Below are 27,220 nucleotides of genomic sequence, written 5' to 3' on the forward strand. Positions count from 1 at the left end.
TGATGACGTAAAAAAACGTCTGCGCTTCTTCACTTCATGTGATATGCGCGACAACGAGTCGCGATTATTGAGGCTAGTGTGTGGTGACCTTTGAATTTCCAGCGGTGTGATACGACGTATATTTTTGCTTATAGCCGAGATAAGCTTTGTGTGTTCATTTTTTGCAGAATCCAGGTGGCTAGGTGTTGTCGAATCCATGTTTTACAGGAGAGTAATGAAATTTTGTTTATTGCAAGCTAATACTAGATGTAGCAATACTCTGTGTATCGCGATTAAGACCTGTATTTCAAAGGAATAAAAATGTAAAAACGAATTAATTCAATGTCCATTAGGAATGGACAAAGTGTGAGAGTAACACACTGGCGATCCGAAACACATATATTTGTGCGTAGCAAATTGATTCAACAGTCGTAAAATTATCGCATGCCGATAAATCAAAATGAACATAAAATGCATTGTATTTGAGAATGTGTCAATAATAATAAAGTAAATATATGGCTGGAAACAACGAAATATTGCTAATATTTTGTTGTAGTTTACGACGCCGAATTAACAATACGATATGCATACCGGTATCGATAATAACAGGACATAGATAATGATGCAGGTAAATATACATCAAAGCAACATCGCTTACCGAGAGATTATTATTGCCTTATAATTAAAATGAATAATCGTAACTTCGGAAAATCTACGTGACTACTCACAAAATTGCAAGATGCATCTGTGCAACTAACGCAATATGAATAATGAAGCTACAAAAAGACGCTATCTTCGAAAATGTATTCAGCAGTTTCTATGTTGGCTATTTCACAAGTGATGCAGACTGATCCCAAATCTATTTTCTATTACTTTTTGCAACCCAAATTCATTCTCTCAAAACATATTATCAAGCTTGCGCTCCATGACCCCAAACAACATTTTCACTAACTGCGTATATATTGATTGGTGGCCAACACTTATCACGGTAAGCCTCTGTTCTATAAGTAGAGCCGTAACAGGAATATGATAGCTCTCGAAAATGATTGTCTTCGGGCCCCAATTGTTGTCAATATACCATGATGAAGAATTGTCGTAGCAAGGGTCTAGCCCGAAACATTTTGAAATTGTTGATAAAATTCAAGGAATAAGTCATTGACTTGGTTGATCATGTGACCTGGCCATCGCCTATTTGTCTGCTCTGACACTGGTAGAAAACCAAGTCCTTCACTTCCATGAAAATTGGGTTGATCAGTATTTGTCTGATACCGACTTAACGTTAGACACAATCGCGCCACAAATGTTTCTATGATCTCAAAGAAAACTGCAGATCTACAAAGCTTGTTGGATACAGGGATGAACAGGGCTCATCGAACACAGATCAACAATTACTGATCTACTTACTTTGTAAGTACCGATTTGTGAATCATGTTTAAAGTGAAGTTCCAAATAAAACAAATGCACAAATCTGCTCTTTTCGCCGAGTTCATAGAGATTTTCCACAAGCATTTGTGCGACAAAGCTCTTTCCTCCCCCTGTCCATCCTAAAAACGAAACTCCAATATGTTTAAAATATTGGCTAACTGAAATATCAATTCAATAATAAGTTCATCTTTTCAAAACACTAACAGACTACGATATAATGAAAAGATAGGAAAGAGTCAAAACGACTTGGTCTTGGAGTAGTCATTGAAATGAGACACCCACCTGGGTTTCATTTTGTGCAAAATTTTCAAGGGCACAAAAACTTCATAAAGTATATATGCATATATGCTTACTGATGCATATATCAATACGCAAGTGTGATAGCCGACATAAGGAAGTAATCAATATATCAATAATGATATTCAATATATGCCTACACACTCCACACATTATTGACAGGTGACTTAGACACGACTTTAACACCAGTTCAACTCAGTTTATTAATAAAATATCCTCTATTACACTATAAGGTTGCGATACAATGTGTAAATCAAATGCATACGGCAGGCTTGCATAGCAAAACTGCTAAGGGCAAAAATATGATGCCACAGATAAGCAAGCTATAGCCGGGAGGCTCAATAATACTGCAGATTACTGCACATAGCATTCTATACAGCAAAACATATACATTTACCTTCAAAACATACCGTGGAAGGACATGACTAATGGTTTCTGCGGATTATCGTCAAGAACGTGAGCAGTTATAGCTTTTGTTAGAATCTGGGTAACGAGATGCTGCCCGTGAAGTCTTTTCTGCAAGTCCCTCTTTAGGCCTGGAAAATGATGTCCACACGCTTGGCCACTATATCAAACATCAAAGTATACAATGGTGGTTCTTTCTAGGGTTGTATACATACAAGTCATAAGCCAATCTCACTTTTATAGTTTTGACTCGAGGGAAGTTGAATCGTTTTCAATTTACCATCGAGTCAAGTTAGAGTCCAACTCGGCAAGCGGAGGTTCGGGTCTAAGTCATTGTGTTGACTGTTCAGCTTCGAGTTATAGTCCTGTTTAACCCACGTTTTAGAACTCTGCTTGGTGATATCGAATGCTTTGCAATTTGCATTCATATTATCTCAATTTTCCTAACTTTCAACAGTTTCTGGTCATATTTTCAAGTATCAGTAGGCTAATAACACACAAAATACCAGTAGTGTGGTAACTTTGTTATTATTCAAAATTACAATGAAATGTCGGTAAAGACAGTCCGTGTCTGCAAGTCAAGTCAATACACAGATTGACTCAAGGTGAGTCGAGTCATATTCTGTATTTCAGATTGGAATTAGATTATAGGCATTTTGGTTAAATTAGACAACTAGGATTATCTAGTTGAGTCTGGTAGGCATACCTCTTTGAATCGCTTGAGCTTAGGATTTGGAAAATTACGAGTTGAAAGAGTGATGGGTTGCATGACTAATTACATGACATGAGACTACCCAGTACCCAAGTCTGAATTTATTGGTAACAAATAGCGTCTATTTAGTGATCACTGTTTTCATGTCCATACCATCAAGATCATTCTTCACCCATTTGCTATCACAACATTCTCGCAGTCCAGAGGCACAAAATAACTGCCCTGCCTTAGAAATGGCCGCGGCTCCGACAGCTACCGTTGCTGACAATGGATCCAGACATGTGCTGCACGTGACTAATGATAAAATTGCTAATGATAAAGCTAACTTCATCCTAAATGGAAACTTGGATGTTACTAGCCATGCCACAGCACATGCAAATGGAGTTATACATCAGTCATCAAGTCGATAGACTACAATTTCATAATATCATTGGCATCAGCCACCGTTATCAAGTACGTTCATACATTTAACCCTTTTGAAATCTCCACTTTTCCCCCGAATTTGAATCGGTTCACTATAATTGCGATAAATTCACTTCCGTACGTTCAATCAAGGCTTGTATGGTATCGTAGGAACAAGAAGATCGCCCTCTAGCGTATTACGCAACAAAGCATTTAAAACAGCTATTCGCAAGATGTATCATAGCGCCACGGTCCCTTGAATGCGAGAAAAATTTGTTTTGATTATCAGTTCTGTTTTTCTAACCTCGAGTAAACTGTGATAGCTTCATCATCATTGGTTTATTAGCAATTTTATCAGTTCAATACACCACAAAAAATGCGATACAATGAATAGACAGGAAGATGTCGAAGCGACTTGGATTTGTCAACGGAATCGGACACCCACCTTGGCCTAGGCGATGTAAAGAGGCATGCACACTGAATGAAAGTAAAGAAGATAGTATTGAAAAAGAAATAGAGCGGCATGTCATGGAAAGCGGGATCGATAGGTCAGTCGTGGTCCGGTAATCTTGAGGATGGACTGTATTTATTTAGTAGTAATTGCTTGTATTTCGACTTGAATGTGGACATGTTCGTCGACTGTCGGATGGCCGGCGGGATACTGTTCCACACATCAGGTCCGGCATATTGAAAGTAAATTCAATGTATTGCTCCAAAACTATGTACATGCATCATGATGATGAAATGGAATGTTCATCTTTGCCATAACATGATCCGTGCTTAGTTCAACGATCAAATCAGACTTTTTTGTGATATAGCAGAAAGCATTCACGATCTCTGTTCTGGCAAAGATGAACCTTACAAGTATTACATATAGTGTAGGATCGGAACACCTTCAAATTAGCATCGTCCGGTTTTGCAGCCGCTTTCAGCCCCAAGCAATAAACGCAAAATTGGCGCGATTTGTCCGGGGCCTTGGTGGGTTGATGCCATAACATATTGTTGAACCGGAGCTCTTCATCTGGCCGTATGGTAATTGTCGGCGACTCCATCGTTTTTTCGCCTACTAAGGCCGTGATCAATTCCTCGCGAAATCTACACGCATTTTGTTTACTGCCCACAGAGCTTTCGTACAGCACACGTGCATTGTGAATCGAAATTTCCAGCATGTAGCAGAAGATTTTCCTATACCAAATCTTGGATTTGCGAGGAAGACTGTAGTACTTCCTCTTTTGATCATTACTATCAACACCACCCATGTTTTAATGAATTTAATGTTGATTTCCGCCTTGAAATTATCCTCATGGAGGTTCGAATCATCCCTTTTACAATTGAATTTGTGTTATCCTGCAACCGTAATTTGTGAATAGCCGTGGATGTGTCCTTTTTAACTGCTCTGTGAATTCCCTTTTCTCGCCTGGATATTCTTTCGTATATGTATCAATGAAATGCTGTTTTTTTTAAATGTCTATCCAATACGTACTCCATCGTGAACTGATTTTCATTTATTACGCAATTCTTGGTCGTGGTGCAAAAGACCAACAGGTGATACGCGCCAAATCTTTCTTTTTAATAAACAACAACAACAACAACCCATGTTTTGGTTATAGTCTTTTATCAGTGGTGGACATGATAAGACTCCATCAGGATTCGTGGCAGACTTTCTCCGTTTCACAGTGGTTGTCGAGGTCACATCTGGTCGATGAATTGTCGACATCAAGTATACTGGTTTGTTATCGTACCAGCTATAGCACAACACGTCATCGCACATCAGCCAGTCCATATCGCCTCGTTTGGCTTTTCCGGGCCCAGTTTTTTTCAGAATAAGTTCCTTAGGAAAACCTATTCTCGTAGTACGAGCGGTCCCACACGCGTATGTCCCTTCACTCTGTAATAGTTTGAGCAATTCAACACTTGTATAAAAATTGTCCATGTACAAGTGATGGCCACTGTTGGTATACGGTTCCATCAATCGTAGGACAATTGCAGTTGACAGACCGTACGCGCATTCCTCGTTCGGTGCAGTCGGCTCGCTCCCAACGTATATTTGGAAATTCGCCAGATATGAAGTGTTTGATTCTGCCAAGGCCCAGACTTTTATGCCAAATCTTGTTCGTTTTGAAGGTATAAATTGCCAACAAAATACCGGAGCTGTCTAAAAACTCACTTCAGCGACCACCAGTCGGAAAATCCATAGAATTCATAAATTCTGCAACGTATATTTGTAATTTTGCTTTCAAGTAAATAATTGGAACGATGTCTTTCCATATAGTCCCATAGTACACGTGTTTTACGCAGAAAAACTGCGATATAGCCGTATATAGATGAAAAAAATACACATAAAGTTGACTGAAGTTTTCAGTAGCGGCTGGCGCATGAATTTTCGGCCGACCGTCTCGCGTAAAAGTTTTGTTATTCAATAAATATTCAAGGTATACGTATAAAACTGGTATCATAAGAATCAGAAAATCGATACCTTTCCGTAAAGACCAATACCAGGCGTTTAGGGCGTATACGAGACAAGATATGACCAGAAGAAGTGAGACGGACTTTCAGCATTCCCGTGGCCACTCACTGGCCACGGCCGGCCATGAAAAGTGCCATCCCATGGCCGGCCACAGAGAATTTCATGGCCGGCCATGAAATTTCGATGTGGCCGGCCACGAAACTTCTTTGGCCGGCCACGGAAAACTCGTATTCATGGCCGGCCACAACAAAATTTCATGGCCGGCTGTAATATACCAGCTTAATATTGAATATCAGTACTGTCTGTGATCCAATCGTGGTCAAATGTGAGATCAATTATTTGTTTTATTATGAGCATACCATCAATAGAACTAGATGGGAGCGAGAGTTTAGCTCAGTTTATAAGCATTTTCATCCGAAATACTAGAAGAACAACGATACAATGAAACGATAGGAAGAGGTCGAAACGATCTGGCAGCGTCTCTATATCATATAAAACCACACAAAATGATGTGAATAGCATATAAAAAAAGGGGGATACGCGCTAAATGAAACAGGAAATAATGGTATAGAAAGCTAGAAGCAATGAAGACAGTATCAGAACTGGTAACTTGTAAGTGTTGATTTGGATGTTTTTTTTTATGTAGAAATAGACCCGAATATTTGGTTGACACTCGCCACGGTTAATCGTCAGCAACTGTGTAGGATTGGAAAGCAAAGTTTATACCAAATACATGTCAGAAAATCTCTTTAAGTTCCCAAAAGCTGTGAAATTCACATGACATTCTGTGGCCGGCCACAGAACAGCTCGGAGCTCGCTGTGGCCGGTGCTTCCCCCGTTCTGATATTGATTTTCTACGGTAAGATGTGCATTGTGCAGTTGCAATCGATTGTATGGTTGGTTATATTGTGTAAATATGCCTACCTGCGATTAAATAATATGAGACTGATAATATCCTTCATTTTCAACCATGTTAATCGTTTATGATAAGTCTGCGATGCGAAGTTATTCATACATATTTGATCATGTAGTTTAAGGATTCAGGGGCAGTTTACAATCTTTCGTGAATTGCCCTGATGAATTTATCAATAAAACAATGATCTACAGGAAATTTGTCTTAATTCACTGCAGATTTTTTTCGATTTACGCTCAAGTAGACTCAACTATACGTCCTAGAATGCATATGTAGGCGTATGTTTCATCGAGATACTTGATCTGTCAATACCCAGCAAACACAGAACCGTAAAAAAACCTTTCGGGATGGTTTCGAATGGTTATTTTAGGGTTTCGATTTTTATGTTTCAGAGGTATGTTTAAAATACGTAGGAAAAATGATCTTGAGGATCAAATTATTCTGTATGAATTCCAATTTGGTGGTAAGTATTCTGATGTGGGAAGCTATTTGGAACCTGTAGATACCGTTGCGTTTTGATAGAGTGCTGCCATCAGTATAAATTCGTGTTACTTGGTCGAAAACCTTATTTTCTGATTTACCGTCATCATTATATACAGCCTATATTCATTGTCTCGTGAGTCTCGTCTGTTTCGCTAGCTGAGCATGAATTCCAGTTTTATTCCGAGTAAATATAACTAAATAAGTCGAATGGGTGCACTTAACTGTACGTGGTTATCCGAGCGTGACTTCTAGATTATTCTGGAAATTTGAACCGCGCTTCGCGCTTCGTTCGCGGAATGACTGTTTCGGAATGTAGTTGTAGTTGTGTATGTTAAATTCTGGAAGCTGGAATTGCGACTGGTACCGGATGTGGGTAAAAACTAGGTGTACGGTACATAGTTGAGCGAGTAATATGCTATTTTGAAGGAATACCCTGTAGTTTATGACTCCGAGAGCTGTTTGACTTGCTGCAAACAGTTCGAAAATTACGTCTATTTCGGTGGCTGTAATGATAATAATACAAGCATTTTCAGCTATTTATAACATTATAATGTAGCATGTTATCAGGGACAATCACCGTACCGGACTGCATACTATATGGGTTGCTCAATGGCTTGGTCGTCTGCAGTTATCCACGTAAGTTTCTAAACTTATGCTTATATGAGTCATTTTCGTATCATATTATGATAACATACCGTAACATGTAGGAGATTATATGACACGGCCTACTGGGTATAATCTTACCGCTGGCGACCAGCTGTACCAACTACTTTTTCACTGATTCCTAAAATACTAATTAAAATCTCGTCCGGGCACTGAAACCCCCTAAAATCTCCCACAAAGTTGGAAATTTTCATTTTACTGAACAATAAGGGCGCCCGAGCTGAATGCCGATTAACATTTGGTACGCACGGTACCGATTGTGACGCCATGCCATTGAGCGTCTCGGCGAAGTCAAGCCGTGCTCCCGGTGAGGCCGTGACCCTCTGAGTATGTTGCTAGAGATTGATGTGATGCCAATATACGTCCTATTCGAGTAGTTTTAGTATTTCGCGTCGTAGCGCATTTACAAATTTGTGAATACAAATGATAGCACTGAAGCCAACGCATATTGTAGAATTTACTATCAACATCAACGTGTACTTATTTGAAGCTAGCTGGCCAATTTACAAAACAATTATATAGTTCCATTCGGGTCTTGATGGTTCCTAAATTTTATTTGAATTGGCAATATTGGAACGTAGTTTTAGGTGTTGCAACCAATGTTCCCTGTAAGCTGCTCAAGTGTGCAATTGCGACATGCTGACACCGTATCTGGGCACAGAAAATTTAAGCTGCGCACAAAACATCAAAGTGATGACCTTTTTTTAGTCGCTACGCACTGTTGTCCAAGTTGGGTGCGTGCAGACTCTTGAAAAATTGGAGGGAACATTGGTTGCAGCTACTTTGAGTTGGTTGCATCGCATCAATCGCTGTAAACGCGAATACGTTCTAAAATGTAAGTAGCCTACTTCCATATTTTTTGTCGCGCATATAAAAATTTGGACAATTAGAAATGAGAACACACCAGTTATTCTCCGCGATTAACCGACTGATTAACAAAACGGCTCATTCTCATAATTCATTCAGCTAAGTCCTAAACGGCATCCCAACCAAACCAAAAATGGCATAAACAGTGGTGTGTGATCTAAGTGGTTTTTGGCCGCCATGTTTTGATCGGCGTCGCAGATATCGCAAATGTATGATTTCAAACTGCCGAACATCCCAATTATAGGTACAATTTATCTATCTATGATGCACTATAAACACTGTTTCGTTAATTAGCCTGTTATGCGCAGAGAACACCTAGGCCCTTTTCATACCGGATTTACGAAACTCTTTCGGTAACAAGTTCCGAAACAGGCGATGTTGACATAGAGAAAAAATTACCGAAACAGTTCCGGGAAAAGAGCGCGTTCATACCTATTTAGAGTTACCGCGAACTTCTGTTCATACAGGTCGTTTTTTCGGTAAATTCGCGGGAAATAGTGGCCAGTATGAACGCGATTCTCCGTAAGTGTTGATAGTTACGAAACCATGTCTGTGGGGTGTTCCAGTTGTAATATGCTTGTGGAAAACGACGTGGGAGAGGCATATTCGTGAGATGTGGAGAAGTTGGCTCCAACTTTTAGCTATGGGATGTTGCGGATGTGCCTTCTCAATGTGTATGGGGCTCTATATACTCAATATACCTGTATCAGTAATAGAGCCCGAGCATGTTCCTGGCTTGTATATTATCAACCGAAGCTGAGAGCAGAAACTGAAAGCCAGCAAAGAGGATAGAGTCCTGGAATGAAAAGAACCACCGATCACATCTGCGTTCGACAAAGTCAGTTTATCTTTGTGATTGCTGTATAATGGTTTGGGTAAATCTAGTCTTATGTACACTGTACAGGGAATTCAAGAAATCCGTCAGAGAAACATTTGGTATACTCTGCGACGAGCTTCGAGACCATAACGAAAAGCAGCCAGCAAATTATACGAACTCAATTTCTCTTGCTTGATGAGTAGCTGTCGCTCTTTGGAGGCTAGCCAATGAAGGATGAAGCCAATCGTTTATAGATCCAGGTAAACATCAGATGTATTTTATTTAAGAAGGCAACTGTCACAAGTTGGTGTCTTACAAAAGCCTAGAGGTGGGCCGTGCTATACGGTAAGTCGGCAGTTACGGAAAATAAGAAGAATATCGGCCTGGTGTAAATGACCATAGTAGTCGACAAACACCATGAATACCTCAAAACAAACAAGTTGATTTTAATAAAAATAATTGATGGTGCCTTGTCGGGCTAGCCACAATGATTCGAGTACTCGAATCTGAATCGAGTATTAACTTTAATGATTCGAGTCGAGTACTAAAATACTATTTTTCGAGTACTGAAATTATACTGAAAGTTGATTTACTAACGAGAATTATACCGTAGTTTTGATACTATTTTCCACTGAGTAAGCCTTGAAACCTTGATTGGCTGTGTCGCAACATACGAGATATAGTACAAAGCTACGAACGGTGCTGGAAATAACACATTTCCAAAGTCATGACCATCCCATAAGGCCATAACACTGTCAAGCAGTGCAATGAAAACGGCATGGTCGACAAAACACCAAAGTATCTTTAATGTGACGGACAATAGGCGTTATTTTCTTTGTGGTGGCATAAAAGGTAGCCTACACATTTGAATTTTGGCATAGTACATTGTGCTGTGATGTCATCATGATGATACTCGACTCGACTCGAAGCGTTATAAGTGATTCAGAATCGAATCACTCAGGTTCTCGATTTTGCCCAGCCCTTGTGCATAGTAATATTTCTATATTTGTCATGGCGGAATGTCAGCCAGTTTTTGCGTAGCATACCACTACAAAAAGGTCAGACAAATTTGGTCTTGAATCATTATGTCAGAAAAGAAGTCTGAAAGACCAATTGTTCTTGCCAAGTAGGCTACTTTCTGTCTCAAAAGTAAGACCCAAATTGATGGACAATAGACTTAAACTGGAAACTGAGCAGTCAACACAATGACTTGGACTCGGACTCGAGTCATAAAACCATGACTCGAACTCGACGCTCTGCTCGATGAGTTGGACTCAGATTTGACTCGGTGGTAAATTGAAAATGACCCGACTTGAATCTAGTCAAAACTATTGAAGTGGGATCGACTTGTGACTTGTTTACAACCCTGCTCACTTATTAAGACTGAAATTGCTGAAAATGAGACTAAATTTGTATATTTTTGTAGTGTAGTCAGACATGTACAATGTACATCAACCTACTCATTTAGTTACTAAAACTGAGTAGTTCTAGTTGTGGATTTGAAAAAGTGAATAGTTTATGGTTCTAGTTGCGGATATTTGAAAGTGAGTAGTTCTAGTTCTAATTGCAGATTTTGAAAAGTTGATAGTTCTAGTTCAGGGCCTGCCAACCCGTGGCCCGCGAGTTAAATTCCGAAATTGGTAGTATTATCAAAAATGGAATGCACAGATTGTGAACTTGCAAGGAAAATCAAAAATTTGATTAGTCTGGCCGCAACACTTGATATCTGATGACTGAAATATCAGTTCCGGCGCATTGTATATCTATGAGCCAGTGACATTTTGGTAGATCTTCGTACACTACAATGAAGCAGAATACCTTGCGATATATTTATCAAAAGTAAAAACGCCTAGCGCAACATCTTGTCACTCGATTTCTTGCTTTTAATATTGTTACCCCTTTGTGAAAATGAAAGAACGCATAATGTATCAGATTTGAGTCTAACTATATATATATTCGCGACCTCCCGTTTGCACTCGCAGAAAGACCGTCGACTATGAAACCTAGGCACAAAATGATTGCTGCATGTTGGACAAAGCTTTCGATATCGATATGTCCAGGTGCCGAATAGTCCTGTCCTTGCAAACTGAGTCCAGCGATGTGACAGCAGGCTTGCAATATAGTCAAGTGACAATATTATTAATTTGTCAACTTCCAAAAATTTTCGCGCTTGGCGCGGCTAGTGGCCCGCAGAATAGTTCGTCAATCGAATGTGGCGATTTGGCTGAAAAGGTTGGCCACCCCCGTTCTAGTTGCTAGTTTGAAAAATTGAGTAGTTAAAGTTGCGCATTTTGAAATTCCAGTACTTTGTATGAGTGTTGTGGGTGGACAAAAATTCATGATTGGGAGCCAGAGGGTTCCGTACTAGCCTACATAACTGATGACGCAGCCTATCCCTTTCAGCCCCGGCTCATGAAGCCTTTTCCCTCTGCTAAAGCTAATTTCAAATATGTAATATAAATTTCCTTTCTGCTGTCCTTAGAATTCACAATTGCTTTTTCAGAAACACACATGAAGGTTGAAAGATTTTGGTCGACTGAAGGCGCGGTGTTCGGCTTTGCTCAGAAACTGCAATCCGCTAAGGCCAGAATGATACTGAGGATGGTATACGCAATGAAGACAAGACCTGGTGGTGATCCAAGTATCGCTCGCCCAGACGTCGGAAATGCCCTGTGTCACTGTGTGACTTCCTCAATAAACAGTGCTCTTGCTTAACCAGATGTGTTTGTGCTGTTTCATTTTATTCATGAGAGAAATTATAACTTGATGCACACTTGCACAGTTCCACCTTTTTCATCAGTATCCTCCATCTAGACCTGCAGAAAGATCAGATTAAGTTACACTTACCTAACATTGCATAGCAAAGGAATGACTAGGTTGCAACAAGAAAATGAAGGCATAGGTGAAAACCAAATTATGGCTTGGATGATGTATGATGGTTTACCAGCCCGTTGGTACAATTTCGATTTTGGTTAGTGATTCAGAGGTACAATTTCGATTTTGGTTAGTGATTCAGAGCTAAGGACACCATTCTCTGCTGTGCTGCCACTATCAAAGCAGATGTTACTAAATCCCCTTTTCATGACGGTGACTAACCTACGCACAGCATATCCATGGTTAGAAACTTGCCTTTGATGTAACAAATTTGGTAAGGGTTAAGATCACCTACCAAATTAGTGTTGAAGTCCTAAAGTTTTCAGGCAACTCACCCAATGCTGCATCAATTCATTTGGAGATGGTGTTCTACCTTTTTAGCCGTGCTCTGTTTACAAAACCACAGAAAAAAGAAGCTGACTAGTAGTCAGTGACTACGTATTGTGAGCATACAGAATATAAATCCAAGAATAATGCATTTCCAACACCATTACACAAGAAGATCAAAATGCCGCAGGTAGCTGACCTCGAAATACAAGCAGCCTGAATGAACAGCGCGTTACCGTAACTAAAAGTTTGATTGACAGCGTTCCGGGAACCCAGCTGCGCCATTCGCGTTCATACTCGGTCGGTCCCGTAAAAATCTCCGAAAATAAGCGCGTTCATACCGCCCCGGAAAACCAGTGTTATGTTCACATAGAGGGGTTCCGGTAAACATTTTCGAGAAATGTTATTCCCGGAACCCCGGTATGAAAAGGGCCCTAGTGTGTTATCGCACCAGGTGTCTCATTCACATTAGAACTATGTTATAATATTGTCAGTTCCGATGAAATTTATGACCCACAAAGAGCCGAATGGATTCATCTGATACGTGCAAGGAAGTACGCATCTATATCGAATTCCGCAGTGATATGCGTAGGTAGGCTGCATTTGTATAATCAAAATTCGTGGATGCGCGATGATGCGAAATGCAAAAACTACTCGACGTATTCGGGTCACATTGAATTATATGTCGCAAAATACTCTGACAATCATGGGGAACACAGCTCGACTTTGCCGAGACGCTTGTTGGCGTCACAGTCGAAAAGAGACTTTATTCGACTATTCGCGATGATGCGAAATGCATAAACTACTCGACGTATTTGGGTCACATTGAATTATATGTCGCAAAATACTCTAACAATCATGGGGAACACAGCTCGACTTTGCCGAGACGCTTGTTGGCGTCACAGTCGAAAAGAGACTTTATTCGACTATTCGCGATGATGCGAAATGCATAAACTACTCGACGTATTCGGGTCACATTGAATTATATGTCGCAAAATACTCTAACAATCATGGGGAACACAGCTCGACTTTGCCGAGACGCTTGTTGGCGTCACAGTCGAAAAGAGACTTTATTCGACTATTGTCTACGGGCGATACAATTGTTAGAAACAATGTAGATTCGGACATTGAGGGTTATTTTCGGGGGGTTCCAGTGGCCAGACCAAATTTTAATTTATATTTTCGAAATCAATGTGACAGTAGCTTTCGATTGAGACCGGTTAAACAAAATTTTGAGCTTGAGTTGCCAGCGCTAAGATTACCACCTACTGCTCTCGATTTCAGAAACAGCAGCACTGATTTTTTTCGGAAGAGTAAGCAGATGCGTAAGAGCTGGCAAAATTGGTAAACTTCTTGACCGGAAAGTGAATTAAACTGTTCTACAAAAAGATTGTACCGCAGGTATGAGGCTGAATATTTCTAATACTTCTGAGACTTATGGCTAGCAAAACATGATATACAATTGCAGTTTAAAGTTCATCCAACGCAGAAGCAACTTCCCACTTGGCAGACCGGACTGTCACAATATCACACTGAGACGATCGCAAAAGTGGATTTACATACTTTCGTAGTATTCCGTCGGTTTGTATAGAATTTTTAACCGGACTGACTTTGATAATTATAATGATATCAAAAACTCAATCTCAAACCAAGTATCAATGTTTGATTCGTGGATGTGAAGCAATAACTGCAACTGCTGTACCCAGAATCCCTCAATAGGGTTCTTTAGAGTAATGAGGTATCTTCAGTAACTTGAGACTATATTTTCATGCTTTGCGGGGATAGTTATGTGCACTGGATTCATTTTAATATTCTGAAAACAATGTGGGGGTCGAATATCCGCATTTTAGTTTCATGACCAAAAGTATTTAAGAACCCCTGTAGATACGATACCGCCATATTGTATATTTTGACTCGCGTCAAGTCAGGTTAATCGATTTTCGAAGGTGACTCGAGTCAAATCACTCGATTTTTGTATGTGACTCGAGTTGAGTCAAAATTCCAAGTCAAGGTGCCTTTTCGTCGTATGAGGCATGATTATGTCATTGCATTTTGCTAGCTGTCTGAAACAGATTGAGCGGTAATTGACTCTGAGCCAATGAACGAATATAGAGTTAAATATACGCGCAAGAAGATTGCTCACATATACGCAGAACTGTTAAACTGCGTAAGTAATTGCACAGCCTCAGTTTATAGAACTTCTAGAACTGGTAACTTTACCAGCCAAAATAGAGAATAGAGAAATAAATTGATAAGATGCAATACATTACCCTTTTACAAACAGATATGATACACCATGCCTTAGTACAACGACGAAGCCGTTTCTGCTTGTGCGGAATAGTGTTGTTGCACACAAGCGAATAGCTTATTTTGAAAGAAAACAATAATTTGAAACTGACATCAATTTCAGCATTCAACCGTCAGCCACGTGTTGCACATCTATCCGTAGATTAGTTATCAATACCTATATCTATAGCTACTGTTCGGTCAACTGGAAAGTTACACAGCACATTGCATTGAAATAGCAGTGACGTAACGTTAGCAGTCTTCTCACAACTTTTCTGCAATCCTAGTTAAAACTCCAGACTCAAAGCAAGAGGCTTGGATGCATGATTATGCATTTTTGTTTTACTTCTAATCTAATTCCTGGTTTTCCTGTAAAGGTGACTGTAGGCCTATTGTGTGAAACAAGCCAAGCTTGCTGTATGGTGTAGACATTTGCTATTCTCATGTCCTAAATAAGAATGGACCATGATTTGGAACTTGATGCGATGTCCAAGTTTTCTCGAATTTAGTCATTTTAATCTAATTTGTATACAAACTGTAGCTATAATTCTAATTTAAATCTAATTTGCAGACAACTGCTGTGTAGCTATAATCCTTATTCTACTCTGATTCGGAAATATATCTAACTGTAATTCCAATCTAATCAGGAAAAGCTAAAAAAAGTCCTTGTCGGGTATGATCGTTGCACTTGAATAATTCTGTTTGTATATTATGATTTCAGATAGCTGGATTCAGCTCAGTTGGAGGCGACACAATTGGCCAATCTGTCAGATCCATCATGAAAAAGGTCGCTACTACCCGTGTGTGGAGCAGTTACAGCCGTGTTGGAAAATCTGGGAAGGAGGCTTTTAACGAGCTCGCGTTGTACAAGATCATATATAGTGAGCAACATTTATGTTTACCTTCGAACCTATCTATATGTGTTCAGTAGCCTACCTTACACCCCATGTAAATGTTGAGCTAGCTCAGTGGTTCTCGAACTTTTTTGACAAGCTACCTTGACAATAGCTAAAATTTTCGCCACCACCCCTTTATCGTCATATCAAAAATATTAAAACGAGCAGCCAGAATATTAGCGACCCCAACACATTGTTTGGCGGCATGCAGGGTATTCTGGCTACACTATGGTACCAGCCTGAACTATCGCGTCTCCAGCAGGACTGTCGTGTGTGCGCAGCGTGTGCGAATGTTAGCCTGACCGCGGACTTTAGGCTGTTGATGACTAAAATATCAGTTCCGACATGTTGGCGTAGCCAGGAGCCATCTTTGTATATGACCATAAAGTAGAATATCTCGTAAAGGATTTATTTGTCTTGATATTTTTTTAGCGCTGCGCTCGATGTATTGCCAATCGATTTCTTGCTTTTAGTATTGGTGTCTCCTCCTGAAACGTCTTATTTACGGAATTGATATTAGCTATATTGGCAATTATGCGAGAACGTGTCGTCCGACATACGACTTCGCGTCTGCACTCGCGAAAAGATCGTCGGCGATGAAACCTTTGCACAAAGTGATAGACGCAATTTCACTGAACTCTTCGATATTGATACGTCCAAGCGTTGATTAATCATGTCCTGGCCAAATGAGCCCAGCAGTTTACAGCGTCGACCCACAATATATGCAACTAACAATGTTTTATTGACCTAATTCTTTCATTAACTTTAATAATATTTTCGCGCTTTGCGCGACTAGGACATGTTTTCATGACATAATTGTTAACGATTTTGATGTGTGGTAATATGAGTCCTTTTTTACCGTTACCTATAATCCGGTCCGTTCCTATCGAACGACTAAAAAAGCACATCAACATTCAAGTGGCCCACGCAATGGTTTGGAAATCTCATGTGGCCCGTTGGCCGAAAAGGTTGGCCACCCCTGATGTACGGTATCAATAAATTTTTGTCAATCATTATTCAATCGATAACCAATTCAGTGTCATGGTTCAGTTATTCAAATGTAATACGATGTAATGTTACTCAACAGAATGTTTTGTAATTTAACATTGCAAGTCTATTATGGTTAGTGCAGGTTTGGCCAATCGTTTTCAAAAGTCTATTATGGTTTGTGCAGGGGGTGGCCAACCTTTTCAAATTTTTTCAAAGTTCACGAAACAATTAGGTCAATGAAATAATGTTAGTTGCATATATTGTGGGCCGTCGCTGTATACCGCTGGGCTTATTTGACCAGGACATGATTAATCAACGCTTGGACATATCAATATCGAAGAGTTCAGTGAAAGCGCGTCTATCACTTTGTGCAAAGGTTTCATCGCCGACGATCTCTTCGCGAGTGCAGGCGCGAAGTCGGATGTCGGACGACACGTTCTCGCATTCCATTTTGCTGGGTAAAATACGGATTAATCGGTCATTTATCTTCAATCAAATAATATAAAGTTAAATATAAATGCAAAAGGCGTTTTATCACTCACACGTAGAACTGCTAATAGCATATGTGAGTAACTTTATAGCTACACGCTACGTTCTATTATCAGTCGAAATAGAGGACCGAATACGAAGCCTCAAGAAGTTGCAATAATTTGATGAGGGACAATATACTACCCTTCCGTGAGAATAGGGACGCATAGACAATATTCGTTCGATTTAAATTATACAGGAGAGTTGGTAAAAGATAGCACCGCGCAATTTAACCACTGTGCTGTCTGAGAAACAAAGATACCTTGCTAACAGAATAAACTACTACTACGACGACAACGCAAGCATAAGCTGTGACCGTTTCGTTTGCGGTCAATTAAATTATGATGTAACAACAGGATCAGTGAATGGCTGTTTGCTCTCACAAGTGATACCGGCATATCGCAAAAAATCCGAACGTACATAAGATATAGGGTGATTTAATTGACACCGTTTACTTGATTACTTGAAATTGACTCGTGAATTTTACTCCGAGTCACGAGTCAATCCATATATCTCGAGCGCCGAGTCGAGTCAAGTCATTTTTGCAAAGTGACTCGAGTCATCCCAACACTGTGTAGTACTAAGAGCTATCTAAACAGGACCGAGCATGTCTTTAACATTCAATGTTGTTGTTTCTCTGTAGGGTTCTATGGGGAAAAAGGCAGAAAGCAGCGTCTTATCCTCGTCATCAGAAGATGAAGAAGACACATAATCAGTTGGCTTGATTATTTTTTCATTCGCTTCTTTGACATCGTTTCGTTCTGAATTATTTTCTTTGAGTTTCGTTGACACTGTTTTCTGTATGAATTATAAGTTCATCAAAGGCAATGTGTACTGTGATACGTGTATGTGTCCGCAGCCACCCTCAGGTATGCCTAAATATGGGAATACAGGGATGTTAGTATCTCAGGATGTTTTTCTGACCATCGATTGTACGTTCTAAAGCATTGTAGATACACAGTTTTATCTACGTTTTTTTAACGATCCCGATTTGCGTGAAGAACGCGTTAAAACGCGTCGACACAAAAACCGACTTAAAACTATCCTGCTAGTCTTTAATATGAACCAAATAAAAACGTTTTTTTAACCTCAATGGGCTGTTTCGTGTTTGCTGGGTATATGCGGTTATTTTACCTGTTTTCTCGTTCGCAGTACTAAATCCCGTAACCATAGTACCCGAACGAAACAATTATGGAATCAAAGAGCCAATAATATGTAGAAAATACTCTCTAAGTTCCAGAAAAGCTATGGAACTCGCATAACATTCTGTGGCCGGCCACAGAGCAGCTCGCTGTGGCCGGTGCTTCCCCCGAACTGATATCTCTTTTCAACGGTATAGACATGATATGTATAGTTGCAAACAAGTCAATACTTTGTTATCTTTCGTATAGCTGAATAGCTGTGAATTGAATAATGCTGGGCTGATACAACCCTTCCTTTCTGTATCGGGTCTATGAGAAGTCCGTGATATACAGTAATATACATATTTGATTTTCATACTGCGATACATACGACATTCGCTATCCTCAACATCAATGGAGCTATAGCACTCATATTGCTGGACAATAAGAATTGTGTCGATGAATCTATGAATATTTCCATGCATATAGAAATTCGAGTTTGATCACGTTTCCGATCCCGTATAATTTGTTCATATATATATATATATCCATATAGGTGCATCGATCGATAAAAAATGCCCATGCCAAGCCTTCCTATTGAATAATAGTCATGGTGTATTTGTCGTCGATGCGAAGAACAATGGAATGTTTCCCCCAGTCAATGTTCAGGGAACAATCTTAATGACACGGACAAGTTACAATCGTTAATGATAGTTCAACATCTGAATGCAGTGCAAACACTTATCGTCGTGTAAAGTGCATCCAGGATCGTAACTGCCGCTCCCCAAACCCCCCAATTGGGGGGAGGGGCGAGGTCGAAGGGACCCAAAATTATTTCGTGAATTAAGATAAAACACAGAGTATTTTTTGAAAATTTCGAGCTGCCAAATATCTTAATTTCGGGGTACTCTTCCCCAAGAAAAAATACGCACGATTTATAGAAATGGGCAGATCGGCGTTGGCCATTACCGCGACACGACGGACCAAGACATATAGAGTTTTAGGCCATGTAACATGCTACTCCAAGAAGTGTGCCAGAACGAGCGGCAGCGAGAAAACCTTGGCCGAAAAGGACTGCCCTTATGCTGACCCAAAACTTCGTTATATATATAAAATACTGTATTGGCAATCTGAACCTCACAAGACAAATAGCATCCCGCAGAAAAAAAGTTATATGCCAGTCTTTTAGTTTAGTAGCCTTCGTTTGGGCGATTCTTTATTTTTTGATATAGCAGACTGGAGGTCACAAAATAACACCGTGTCACGGAGTCATACCAACGGGCCCTACAGTTTCCAAAACACCTCACTCAGCTCTTCCGGTAAGTTGATTACGTGAGTAGAGAGGACAAGAAATTGATAGCATAATATATATGCAATTCTCGATCTTATTGACCGATTTTATCATGAATTATCGAAGATTTTCGCAAACAATGGGTTGGGGAGTTCGGTTATCAAAATATGGAGGGCCCCTTGACGTGTTCTGTGAAAAGCATATATTCGACACATTGCATTTAACTATACTTGTATATGAATGATTGCGATCATATCTTCAGTTGCTTTCGATTTTTTGAAATTGGTAACGGAATAAACGAACTTTTTGAAGCAAAATATGACGGTTTCCTTATGTAAAAAATGAAGGAGAGGCAGGGAGTTAGATTTTCTACGTTTGTAGCACTATGGGCCTGGTCGATGGTGATGCGAAGAAACTGCAAGGCTATCGAGTCTACACCACGGTTTCATCTCTCCACGCAATCCCAGTCCGTTGAGCGCTTGGTGTGGAAGCTGTGTACACCAGTTTTAATGTAAGTCGTTTGTATGACCGAGCAATACGATGCACGCTCTCACATTACTATATCAACTATCTAGGAAGTTCAAGGAATGCATATATGTTTCGGTGTTACTTTACATCGCACCGCCCCAGAGCAATTTTACAATCGTCAGAGGGAATTAAATTCATTTCTACGGCGAACACAGACGATAAACATGTGTGAAGTCATGGTAAACCCATCCACGAACTACTCAATAAAGCAGTAACGTAACTTAAGTAGGCCTACCTGCAATAATAGTGGAAGTCGTCTACAAACCTAACCGCCAGCAAGTTCGTAGTGCAAAAGAAGAAGATCTATTGGAGTATAGTCAAAGTGGATGCAAGGGGCGAATTTTGATCCAACTAGATGTGCCAAAATCACGAACTGGCCATGAACTCGTGGCCGGCCACGATGAATTCGTATGGCCGGCCATGAAATTCGCTGTGGCCGGCCACAAGACAACGCTTTTTCATGGCCGGCCACGAGATATTCGTGGCCGGCCACAGAAAAATCTGTGGCCAGTAAGTGGCCACGGGAAAGCTGAGACCCCTACTGCAGTGGCCGGCCATGGAAAAGCGTTATTTCGTGGCCGGCCACAGCGAATTTCATGGCCCGCCATACTGATTCATCGTGGCCGGCCACAAGTTCGTGGCCAGTTAATGATTTTTGAATATCATATTGAAGTTCTGAACATCCAAGAAGCTCTTTAATGATTTTTGCTCATCTACATTGATTGAAACTGTCCTCTTTCAATCACTGTGACTATCTGAAGCAGACCATCCCTATGTGCACTGCATCGGTTTTGTTTGTGAACTATAATTACACTTATATCGCCAGTTATCAAATTATATTAGTATGCCTACTACGTAATGTATTCGGGAAGAGTCTTAAATTTAAACGGCTCGGCACATATTTCCCTTTTTCTGCATGCGAAATGTATTTTATCCTCTCTGACTATCACAAATTTACGGGGAGGTGCGATGTAGCCTAAACTCTACTAGTGCTATCACCCAAACAGAAGCTCTTTAAACCGTCCTGTATAGCCTACTTGTCCATGTCCACTTGTCTTGAAATCATCCTGCTCTGCTTCAGAAAGTTCGTTCCTAAAGCAGTTTCATATAATGGAGAGTAAATGAAATCATAATTACGAACTTCCAGCCACGCCCACCCCATCGCTAAAACGGCTTTTGGTGGAAGTCTCTCGGATTATCACCGCACTGACTACACAAGGAATCAATTATTATACCAACGAATTGTTTTTATTAGTCTGATACACAGGTTATAAACCAGTAGAATGTATTGCGAGGCATTACCGGACGCGTCTCCTCTGCAATACGTCCTTTTCTGTGGTAAGAGAAACTATGAATAAGTGGAATTTCAAACTTAATAATATCCAAATATACCAGTACAACCTAAAAGCATGTTCCCGAATGCCTGACGATATTGACGGCAACACTCAGTGCTCGCAGAAAAGTCGAATTCGTCATCACCATTCAGAAAGTGTTCGGCAAACTGAAACAGCAATTGCGATTACCGAAAAAATGTCTTTTGAAATTTTGAGATACCTTCAATACCAAGACCCCGCAGTTGTAAGAGTCATTCTGTTGACTATGAGTCCTGGATACGATTTCCCACCCCGTGGCAGAACTATTTGTATGGTACTTCCATAATCCCCTGGGAGCACAGAGATATGCAGATTGCGGAGTGTCGACAATAAGTAATATCTCAGTTGAAAAGACGTTTGTTACACTGATCACATGTTGGTTTCTCCATATTATCTAGATCAGTGGTTCCCAACATGGGGGGCGTGAAAGCTCTGAAGGGGGGGGGGCGAAGAAGCGGTCAACTGAAAAAAAATCACCTCCAATTCACTCGTGTTTCTATATATATAGACCGAATTTCTTATTTTTTAATTCTCTCATCAACAGTTATAACCTTCCATGCCATCAAAAAATCTGTTGGGGTTGCTAACATCCCGGTTGGATTTTGTGATATGACGATAAGTGGGCGCGAAATTTTTCACTATCATAAAGGGGCGTGTCTAAAAAAAGGTTGGGAACCACTGATCTAGATTCAAAATGATAAGATAAGTCTATATTACAACCACGGTCCTTGCGTCCAAGCAATGTTCCCTCTAAGCTGCGCACGTGCGCAAATGCGCAGTGCTGAAACGGTCTCCGCGCACAGTAAATCTACGCTGCGCACAAAAAACCAGAAATGGTGTTTTTTTTATAGTTGTTGCGCACTGTTGTCCAGTGGACCACACAGGCGCGCATATTCGTGAAAATTAAGATGGAACATTGCCAGGGCCAAATAGTGCTATCACTGAAGTCTGAAACCGAGGTACAAGTGAGCCCCGTAAAGGTAACTATAGCGCTCCGTGACGAAATTAGAGTTCACAATCACCTGCGCCTCTCGGAAGATATTTTTTTAGTATGGCCCCGCACACGTGAGCGATACTGATATCATTTCAATAACGCATTATTTCTGGGAATGGCGAAATAACATGGTTTAACAAAGTTATAAATAACAATGGGCTAGCTCGAAGTTAATCTGCGAGAAACTAACGAATGATAGTCTTCTTTGCGTGGCATGAACATTGCGTAAGATTTACTCAGGACCGTAACTTCAGCACCCCTTTCCAATTGGAGGGGCCGAGCTCGAAGGGGTCCAAAATTATTTCGAGAATTAACATAAATCATGGTGTATTTTTTGAAATTTTTCAGGAGGATTTGTCCTCCTTTTTCAGAAAATTGAAAGTGACCTCCGAGGACGTCCAAATGTCCTCTATTTTGGCAAATTGTCTTCCCTTATAGCTTTTACACCCATAACCGGCACAACTAAAAAACGCCAGAAATAACGCAAGATATTGAAACTGGAGATCTAAAAATATAGCAACCCTACTAAAATCTTTGAAAATATATTCAGCAGTTAGTGCTATTTATGAAAATTTCACTAATAAAAGTGACACAAACTTATCGCAAAAAATTTACAAATTTTAATTATAAAAAGCTTGCAGTTTTGCCTAAAAATTGTTGAAGTAAACTCAAAAACACACTCAGAAGCAGTATCCGACTTGCATACTCGACCTGAGATTTCACAGCGCACTGATATGTTCGGCAAAATCTCCTGCATTTCCCTCCTCATTGAATAATGCCAATCCTGCGAGTAAAAAAATTCCAATATGAAAACAATTCGGAAATCGATTGATATTTTCAGGCCCAATGTTTCAACGGTTCGGTTAATAAGTAGGACTAGCCAAAATTCAGAAGCCTACCTCAGCGATTCGTGATTTTTAGGCGACTCGAGTCATTTTTTCGAGTGTGCAAAAATGACACGAATCCAGTGAATTTTTGAATTGACTCGACTTGCACTAGGATAAACAAGACTGACATTTCGTTATAACTTCGAAGAATAGTTAAGTTTATTGCTAACAGGACAGCCACCCCTCCATTTTCAAACTTGTGTTGTTGTTCATATGCGGTAACCAGATTCGATAAATTGAAAAACTGTACCCCAAGTTAACTCGAAATGGAAGCTAGTTAGTTATGGGTTCTTAAAGTTAGTTATATTTCTAGTTTTGAAAAGTCAGCAGTTTTAGTTCTAGTTGCGAGTTTTGTAAAGTGAGAGTTTTGGTTCTAGAGGGTTTCGTTATTCCAGCAGTTTGTGCAAGTATGCTGCACAGTGTGTGAGGACAAGTGATGGCGTCATAACCAACAATAGCGGGTCACGCAACCTCAGAATTTTGAAACTACTGGTGCTCGGTATGGTTTTCTAATTGTCCGTTAAACTAACAAGTTTAATTAAATAATGTATACTTGCGATAAGTGGTAACTGAGGAAAATCAAATACCGGTTCTTCATCCTCATCTATGGCCTGACCGGTTGCGAAAACTCTAGTTGGAGACGGCGTCTTTTAACACGAAATACACAGTAATGAAATCTTAACACTTACCTCATGCGTCTTGGAATGCCGCTTCTCGACTCAAAACGATCCAAATGGTATAGATCACACAGTTCCTCATGACCAATTAAAATTAACACTTAAACAGCAATGAAAATGAAGGAAAGACATCATCAATCAGAAGAACTTTTCACGGACAGAATCGTACATAACTTCACATTTTTCAAATGTTCAGTGAACGCATAAGAATGAGACACTTCGGAGCATGCGACTTTTGAGTCTGCGAGTCAAAATGAGGGTAAGACTTAGGGTTAGGGCAAGGGTTTTGGGGTTATAAAACTGCAGTTTTTCATCATGTTGCATGCCCAAATGTCATGCAACTGTCCAAAATACGTGTTGAATACATTGTCAAACCAGAAGTAAAAAAGCAGCCGATCCCACCGCCAAAGCAAGGTGAAAAGCAGTAATGAAAATGCAGGGGTTCTTAATCCAGAATCTGCTGACTAGCTTTAATGGAGGCGTGGAAGGCCAGTGGCGATCATACAATCTCCAATTCTTTCTCCTCCATTTTAATCTGACGTGTGTTTGCGTCATCCTGAAATTGTGCAAGCTGATGTTTGAGACTGTTATTTTCGTCTTCCAATTGTTGACGACACTCATCACTTTCTTCCATCAAAGATTTGATTAAATCTTTCCCATCTTCAATTTGAAGTAAAAGCTGTTGCGTATCGTAATCTTTACATACACTCGACCTACGGCTGCGTCGTTTCAAACCTTCAATTTCCTTTTCCTGCCGTTTATTGTCCAGTTTTAAATTAGTAATCTCCAACTGAAGCTTTGTCTGCGCACTTACCGCAGAGCCATGAAATTCCGCTCGCAGATTTTCAAGTTCTTTCTCATGTTCGACCTTCAAAGTCGCCAGCCTGTCTTCATTCCGTTGCTTAAGTTCACGTAGGTTGTTTCCAGACATCATTTCCATTAGTTCTTGCTTTGAATTTTGTTCATCGGTCATTCTAGCGATTGCGCCTTCCACAAGTTCGTCACGTTCCTCCTTCATTTCATGCATTATTTTCCGTTGGAAACGGTGGGCCTTCTCTCGTATTTCATCTTCTCTTCTATTAATGTCAATCTTTATTGCTTCGATCTTTGCTTCTGCTACAATCTTTATTGCTTCGATCTTTGCTTCTGCTTTTTTCTGTTCAGTAATCTTCGCGTCATATAGCTTTTTGTACTCGGATTTCAAATATTCGATAACGTACAAGTGTTTTTGACGTTCAAGCTTCCAATACCCAATGTCGCACTCGATATCTTCATCCTCCGCATCCGATTCGGAATCATATTCGGATTCCTCGTCATCATTTTCAAGCACCGTGACTTCGTTGCCTTCGGCGGGAGGCGTTTTAACCCAATCCGTTGTCATTCGAGACGATTTGACTTTTGCGAAAAAATCGTCGTCCGTAATCTCAGTCTTACACTTGGTACCACGTTTCGTGTCTTCGATTCTTTTTACGTCACGCGCCTCCTCGGCATCGATTCTTGATACCAAAGGCACGGGAATAGCAGTCATTTCAAACTTAACGTAACTACGCAATGTCTGCCAAAACGGGAACGGAGAACCCAAGTTAATAAGTGGGAGTATGTAAAAGCATCTAGGACGGGGATACTAATTTTAGCAAGGGTCCAGTTTTAAAAGCTTGAAATTGGGTCAGGTCCGTTATGACTCTCATGGAATGATTCACAGTCATACATACAAATGTAATACAGTACAACTCGGGGGTTGCAATGAAGTCGCAAGGTTTTGAGTCACAAGTCAATTGGACTATTAAAGTTTTGACTAGAGTCATTTTCAATTCACCAACAAGTCAAGTTCAAGTTCAAGTCAGGGAGGAACGGGTCCAAGTCCGAGTCTTAGTCATAGTGTTTACTGTTCAGTACCGCATTCAAGTCAAGTTTATCTCACTTAATTGTGAAACTCGTGGGTGATATCGAAGGCCTTGGATTCATAATAAACGAATTTCGCACACTCTGAACATGTTTAGCCTAATCAAACAAATAAAAGACAGTTCCTTGGTACATTTCTCAATTACCGACTTGACATATGAGACTTGAAGCAAGTCATAAAAATGTGTCGACTCAACGCACAAATTGCCTCTCGAGAGTCAACGAGTCATTACAATCCTGGAATAAGTGTATACATATAAACAAGGTAAAGTGTTATTAGCAAATTCAATAAGGGAACATATTTATTGTTCTATTAGTCACTACCAGCAGAAGACTTGTCTATTTCTATTTCCTGCTTGCTATCTAAATTCTGGTTAAGAGGGGACAGCGAGTCTATGTGGCAGCAGTGAAGATTCTCACAGTCATACAGATATGCAAAACCTAATCTTAGTAAAGTTTATGTTTGTAAAGCGGTTAAACAAAAGAAGAACACTGCAAATTGTTTTAGGTTCAACGAAAAGGGTTTCGGTTTTGTTAAAAAACATTGTAGACATATCGTAGTCGTTTCGACACCTTCCTATTTTTCCATCCTAACTCAATCTTGGGATGTATTGATCTGATGAAACAGATATGGTCCAGATTCAAAACTGAAAGTCCACATTTGGACTAGGATCAGTTAGTTTAGCAATTTATTACATAGATATATTAGGTTGACCATATTTGAAGCAGGGCTTTGGAGCCGGAGCCCCGGAGCCGTGCATTTTCACCGGAGCTGGAGCCGGCGTTCACTTTTTACAGCCATAGGATTTAAATTTCACCGAATATAGTTTATGCGCTATATTCCCACGGATGCGCAGATAGGCAGTGGACTGTATGACACCAATCTCTTCAACTTTAGGAAGCTTCGTATTCGACCCCCTATTTTAGCTGATTCTAATAAAATTTGTAGCATGTAGCTTAGGGTCGCCAAATCCAATCGACGTCGCGGGCCAGACTCGGACATTCAGATCACTCACTGGCCCGACCAGTCAAATGATTACACAATATTACCATCTTCACAAAATGTTCACCCTTCCACACTCTCAGAATCGGGCGTCAGTGTCCGCGACCCGCCCC

At 40.2% G+C, this 27,220-nt stretch overlaps 1 protein-coding gene and 4 long non-coding RNA genes across 9 annotated transcripts in view; 1 reads left to right on the forward strand and 4 right to left on the reverse strand.

The window, feature by feature from the left end:
* Positions 1–27,220, reverse strand: part of LOC145459648 (uncharacterized) — a 333,482-nt gene that overhangs the window by 301,606 nt on the left and 4,656 nt on the right. The gene's annotated exons all lie outside the window — the stretch shown is intronic.
* On the reverse strand, positions 1,312–3,265 carry LOC145459719 (torsin-1B-like). The gene is made up of 3 exons (XM_080338271.1): positions 2,972–3,265; positions 2,112–2,237; positions 1,312–1,523 (listed from the first exon to the last, which is right to left on the reverse strand). The coding sequence occupies exons 1-3, from the start codon at positions 3,147–3,149 to the stop codon at positions 1,312–1,314; spliced, it is 516 nt and encodes a 171-aa protein (XP_080194397.1). The 5' UTR covers positions 3,150–3,265.
* Positions 6,916–18,159, forward strand: LOC145459641 (uncharacterized). Of its 4 annotated transcripts, XR_013921494.1 has the most exons (6): positions 7,604–7,719; positions 13,126–13,223; positions 13,916–14,032; positions 14,100–14,212; positions 15,639–15,798; positions 17,975–18,159. It is a non-coding gene; the product is annotated as an uncharacterized LOC145459641 (long non-coding RNA). The 4 variants fall into 4 exon arrangements; XR_013921493.1 differs by lacking the exon at positions 13,126–13,223 and having other exon boundaries at positions 7,579–7,719; XR_013921495.1 differs by lacking the exons at positions 13,126–13,223; positions 14,100–14,212 and having other exon boundaries at positions 7,579–7,719.
* On the reverse strand, positions 12,156–13,072 carry LOC145459649 (uncharacterized). Its single transcript, XR_013921501.1, has 2 exons — positions 12,640–13,072; positions 12,156–12,246 (listed from the first exon to the last, which is right to left on the reverse strand). It is a non-coding gene; the product is annotated as an uncharacterized LOC145459649 (long non-coding RNA).
* On the reverse strand, positions 21,498–21,961 carry LOC145459782 (uncharacterized). Of its 2 annotated transcripts, XR_013921558.1 has the most exons (3): positions 21,826–21,952; positions 21,673–21,772; positions 21,498–21,604 (listed from the first exon to the last, which is right to left on the reverse strand). It is a non-coding gene; the product is annotated as an uncharacterized LOC145459782 (long non-coding RNA). The 2 variants fall into 2 exon arrangements; XR_013921557.1 differs by having other exon boundaries at positions 21,673–21,961.

The sequence above is a fragment of the Botryllus schlosseri genome, unplaced genomic scaffold (genome assembly GCF_051294905.1).
Source record: "Botryllus schlosseri isolate E-star unplaced genomic scaffold, Bs_hap1 Bs17a, whole genome shotgun sequence".
NCBI classification, from domain to species: domain Eukaryota; kingdom Metazoa; phylum Chordata; class Ascidiacea; order Stolidobranchia; family Styelidae; genus Botryllus; species Botryllus schlosseri.